This window comes from Vigna unguiculata, chromosome 5 (assembly GCF_037176805.1).
Source record: "Vigna unguiculata cultivar grain cowpea cultivar isolate G323 ecotype 2 chromosome 5, ASM3717680v1, whole genome shotgun sequence".
Classification (NCBI taxonomy): domain Eukaryota; kingdom Viridiplantae; phylum Streptophyta; class Magnoliopsida; order Fabales; family Fabaceae; genus Vigna; species Vigna unguiculata.
The window spans coordinates 39924430-39929606 of record NC_140796.1 but is presented as its reverse complement, the minus strand read 5'-3'; the positions used below and the strand labels follow the sequence as shown (position 1 = coordinate 39929606).

The window sequence follows — 5177 nt, the reverse complement described above, 5'->3', positions numbered from 1 at the left end:
CCAACAAATTTATAATAATTATTTAATTTATCTATTATACACATATCATCAACACAAATAGAGTTTTTCAGTGTTGGAAAAAATTCAAAACGAAAACCAAATTATTTATGCTAATCTGTAAATTAAAAAAAGAAAAAGTGTTGAGTGCTTTAAGGTCAATATGTGCCATTCAACAAATGAGCTTATGAGAATTCAACAGGAGGCTATTCCATATACTGTCATGTCGCCTTATATTTGTTAGATAAAAGATATAAATAATAATGATCTATTTGTTAAAAGATATAAATAATAGGTATCTATTAAACGAATTAGGAATATAACAGAGTCATTTCTTTATTACAATTTTTTTTATTAAATTTATTTTTATGTGCTGAAATAAATTATTTAATACATGTAAACTTATTAATCATTATTTTATTTAAATTTAATTTTTCAATTTACTTAATTATCATATGTTATTTAAAACAATTATTATAATAAAATATATTTTCAAAAAAAACTATATATACAATTTAAATATAGTTTTATAATAAAATATTATTATTAAATTTATAAAATAAAATATTTATATTAAATTTTAATTATTTTTATAAACATAAATTCATTTTAAAATATATATATATATATATATATATATATATATATATTTTTTTTTTAATTATCGTAAATTATTTAAAACAATTTATATTTTATTGGAAATTATGCTAAATTAAGGCAAATTTATTTATAAAATCTCCTGGATTTATTCCTAGTTACATATTTACCTTCAACACAAAATTAATATATACTATTTAAACTATGTAAAATAATATGGGGAGTTTATTATTTCTTATGAATACTGTTTTGCATATATTTCTTCATTTTTAATATTTTTATTTGTATGTTTATTTAATTAATTAAATATTATATATATATATATATATATATATATATATATGATTTAAAGATAAAGTCTATTTTCTATTTTTACAAGAATTAAACGATAGAGATAAATTATTTAATTGGTGCAAAAAAATGTCAAAGTTTCCTCTGTAATGAGATGAGGAAGTTTCCAGAAATTGCTCGAAATGTAGGAAGTACTCTCTCAGGTTTATAAAATTTTATGGATTTTTTTACATTTATATATCTAGCTTCAACATAAATTTATATCTATTAAATTCAGCCATATAAAATAATTTACCAGCCAATTATTTATAGAATATTATTTTATTTTTGTATTGATGTTTGTTCAGGATAATCATATTTAATTAATTGAATGAAATACATTTAACTTAAATATAAAGTCTACTTTTCACTAAAATGAATTGTTTAAAACATAATTCAGAAAAACTAGCAATATTGTTTTTTATATATATTAGCAATATAAAAATACCATTCAAATGAAATCTCTACATGTTGAAAAGTCTATGGTATTTAACATCACTTTATTTTGTATTTCAACATTAACTACTCTCAAACTTGTCAACTTCTAGTTCAAATTAAATATATATATATATATATATATATATTATTTTTGTTTTCTCAAATTATGATTATAAAACACTTTCCAGTTTGAGAAAACAGAATAGGTATGTGGGAGAAAACAGAAGAGTGAATTTTTGCCATATTAAGAAGAACCAAACACAAACACTTTAGCCATGGAAGATACTAGGAAGAACCCTTCTGGAACTTCAATTCTGGTACCATCAGTTCAAGAGTTAGCTAAACAGAATTTGTCTGCTGTTCCACGCAGATACATTCAACCTCATCATGAAGACATGCTCCTCGTATCTCAAGAAGCTCATGGTCTTCAGATCCCAGTTATTGACATGCACAACTTGCTTTCTGCTGAATCTAAAGCTTCAGAACTTGAAAAGCTTCATCTTGCTTGCAAAGATTGGGGATTCTTCCAGGTCTCTTTTGTTTGTTTATCACTGAAACTAATTCTTAAAACTTTCTGCATTCTATACTATTTGACAACTGAAATCTAAAATATGTAGTTGTATTGATAGACTTTTATCACTGCTGTTATGTCATTTATAATAAACTAATGTATATACTGAAATAAAGTTAAGCATTAGTAATACTGTATTTATAGATAATTTTGATTTATTAATTAATGTAAATTTTTTAATTTGTTTAGCTGGTAAATCATGGGGTTAGTATTTCTTTGGTGGAGAAAGTAAAGCTGGAAATTCAAGAATTTTTCAACCTTCCAATGTCAGAGAAGAAAAAGTTTTGGCAGAGTTCAGAGCATATGGAAGGTTTTGGACAAGCATTTGTTGTGAGTGAAGACCAAGAACTTGATTGGGCTGACCTTTATTACATGACAACCCTTCCAAAACACTTAAGAATGCCCCATTTATTTCCAAAGCTCCCTCTCCCTTTCAGGTTCTTTCTCTCTAACCAGTTAACGTTATAAATTTTTTAAGAATAATTCGATACTACAATATTTAATTTTTCTTTTAACAGTAAAAGTTTAAATACTTTAAACCAATTTTATATAGTTTAAATATATAAATAGTTGAATCCACGTCATTTCTGTCTCTTTTCTAACTTTTATACTAAAGTTAACCTTATAATCCCACTATATTTTGATCTTATGTGAGATCTATGTTGCAGAGACACTCTAGAAATTTACTCACAGGAAATGAAAGATCTGGCCTTAAATATTATTGGTCATATGGGAAAAGCTTTGAAAATTGAAGAAAAGGAAATAAAGGAATTGTTTGAAGATGGAATACAATTGATGAGGATGAATTACTACCCTCCATGCCCTGAACCAGATAAGGTTATTGGACTTACCCCTCATTCAGATGGAATTGGACTTACTATTCTCTTACAAGTGAATGAAGTAGAAGGGTTGCAGATAAGAAAAGATGGCTTGTGGGTTCCAGTGAAACCCCTGCCTCATGCATTCATTGTAAATGTTGGGGACATATTAGAGGTAATATTAATTAATTTATTTGTCATTTCATATATCTTGCAACTTAATATATAAATATATATGTGTATATAAATTGGTTTAAGAAGAATTTTTCTTTATAATTTATATATTGTAGAGTTAACTTTTTGTTTTCTTTGTGGTTGTTTAAGGTCAGGATTAAAAAAAAGGTAATGTTTCATTTATGCTAGAATCATTTTTATTTTTTTATATTACCAACATTTTTCATTTATTGTATGACATCATAATATTTTCTTCCTCAATTTTTATTTCAATGTACATTATCTTCTTTTTAGTGGGTGCCAATAAAGTCATTTTTTTATTCTATAGTGATGGAAAAACAAACAAAAAATTAAATTTTTAAAGTGATTTTATTTTAAAGTGATTTTGCTATAAAAAATCATTAAATGTTAATCAATTTTAAAAACAAAATATCACGTAACTAATTTAAATACTAATTTATAAATTAAAACTTATTGTTCTCTAAAATAACTATTATTATAAATAAAAATTATAATAATTATTTAATTAAAGTTTAAATTCGTCATTAATATTAATTATCGAAATTTTGACATTTATTTTTTTATAGTAAAAATTTTAGTTATTACTAATTATAATTTTTTATTTATAAAATCACTATTTTAAAGATAATAATTTATAATTTATAAATTAGTAGTTAAATTAGTCAATAACTAATTACTTTTAGTTTTTAAAATTGATTGTTATTCTAATTTTTTTTCTCTTTACTTAATATAATTAAAAACTAATTTAAAATATATAAATAAAAACAACTCTTATCTAAGTAATTAAGGATTTATAAAGATAAACTAAAATTAAATTTAGTTTTTAATATAAGGTCAATGTCTTTTAATTAAAGTTTTTTTTAGCGGTCATGTTACATCAGATCACTCATATCAAGATTTTATGAAGATAAATTAAAATTAAATTCACTTTTTCATAGCTAGTTCATGATTGGAGATGAAACATCTGGATCTATTTCCTTGAAAAATCTGCATAACAGAGACAATACAATGTATTAAAATACAAACTTGACCAAGTCAAATGATCATGAAATGCCAAACTCACTTGATTTTGCATGTTTTCCACATGGTTGAGGGATAGATTATAACGAACGGAAACTACAAAAGCATCGAGCATCGGGCAACAGTAAATGCAGAAAAAGAAAGACTCTCAATTGCAACATTCTATGCTCCACATGAAGATGGTGTTGTGGGTCCTGCATCAAGCTTGATCAGTGAAGAAACACCACCGCGATTCAGAAGCATTGGAGTGAAGGACTACTTCAAGGGTCTATTTTCCCGAAAACTTGATGGAAAGTCCTACGTGGAAGTCATGAGAATATAGCATCACTGTTGAAGCTATATGAAACAAAAATTAAATTTGAGACATTTTACTTTGGTCTATCCTCGTGTTCTGCATGTCAATTATATCAGTGGTGTGTGTCAAAAGAGTTCGTATAGAGCTCAATAATTGAAGCTACTGAGACTCTCCTAAACTCTTTTTAACTTCTTTTCATCACTTTATGTAACTTATTAAAAATGAATTTAAATGAAGTTGTTCTATCCATAATCTGTGATGGTGTAGGTTAAATTTCTACTTCGTATTTATAAACGTCTATAATCTCTTTTAAATTACACACTTAGTCAATATTTATTAGAAAAATATGATATTTATGATATTAAAATTGTAAATAGCGGTGTCACAGATAAATTTAATAACAGTTAAAATAATCGTTAAAATTATGTATGTTAAAAGCGATTTCTAACAGAAATATTTTAATAGTTGATATTTTTTATAAAGAAAATTATAAAAATTAAAAAATCACCGCAATATCTATTCTTATTTTATCTTTTTTTTTTATCGTATTCTAATAATTAAAAAGCGTCAAAAAAAATATATTATTATCATTTAACATTTATTAAAAATTTAAACCAATTTTTTTTAAAATATGTTTCTTAGACTTTCAATTATTAATTATTTTGTTATAATTTTATAATAAATAATTAAATTATCTATTTATTCAAAGTTATTTTTAAAAATGATGACCATAATATAAATAGTAAAATTTGCATCAAGAATTTTTTTATATACCACACGTAACAATATACATTATAAAACAACTATATTATGTACATTAAATATTAATTAAGAGTCTATCAAAATAACAGAACCATGAAAAGTGTAAGACCCATTTCTTTTGTTTAAACGTTTTAGATATGACCTTCTTAGATAG

General features: G+C 23.9%; 1 protein-coding gene across 2 annotated transcripts; it reads left to right on the top strand.

Moving 5' to 3' along the window:
* The first annotated feature begins 1544 nt into the window (after positions 1 to 1544).
* On the top strand, positions 1545 to 4513 carry LOC114184170 (protein SRG1-like). 2 transcript variants are annotated; one of them, XM_028071435.2, is made up of 5 exons: positions 1545 to 1892; positions 2123 to 2370; positions 2602 to 2926; positions 3076 to 3093; positions 4046 to 4513. In XM_028071435.2, the coding sequence occupies exons 1-5, from the start codon at positions 1638 to 1640 to the stop codon at positions 4286 to 4288; spliced, it is 1089 nt and encodes a 362-aa protein (XP_027927236.1). In that variant the 5' UTR covers positions 1545 to 1637; the 3' UTR covers positions 4289 to 4513. The 2 variants fall into 2 exon arrangements, with proteins under 2 accessions (XP_027927236.1, XP_027927237.1); XM_028071436.2 differs by lacking the exon at positions 3076 to 3093 and having other exon boundaries at positions 1548 to 1892.
* Positions 4514 to 5177: the final 664 nt, after the last annotated feature.

What these genes read in the sequence shown, in the direction of transcription:
- LOC114184170 (XM_028071435.2), top strand. Translation starts at nt 1,638, where the DNA reads ATGGAAGATACTAGGAAGAACCCTTCTGGAACTTCAATTCTGGTACCA. An exon ending in AAGATTGGGGATTCTTCCAG is followed by an intron (nt 1,893 to 2,122) that starts GTCTCTTTTGTT and finishes TAATTTGTTTAG; the next exon opens with CTGGTAAATCATGGGGTTAG. An exon ending in AAGCTCCCTCTCCCTTTCAG is followed by an intron (nt 2,371 to 2,601) that starts GTTCTTTCTCTC and finishes TCTATGTTGCAG; the next exon opens with AGACACTCTAGAAATTTACT.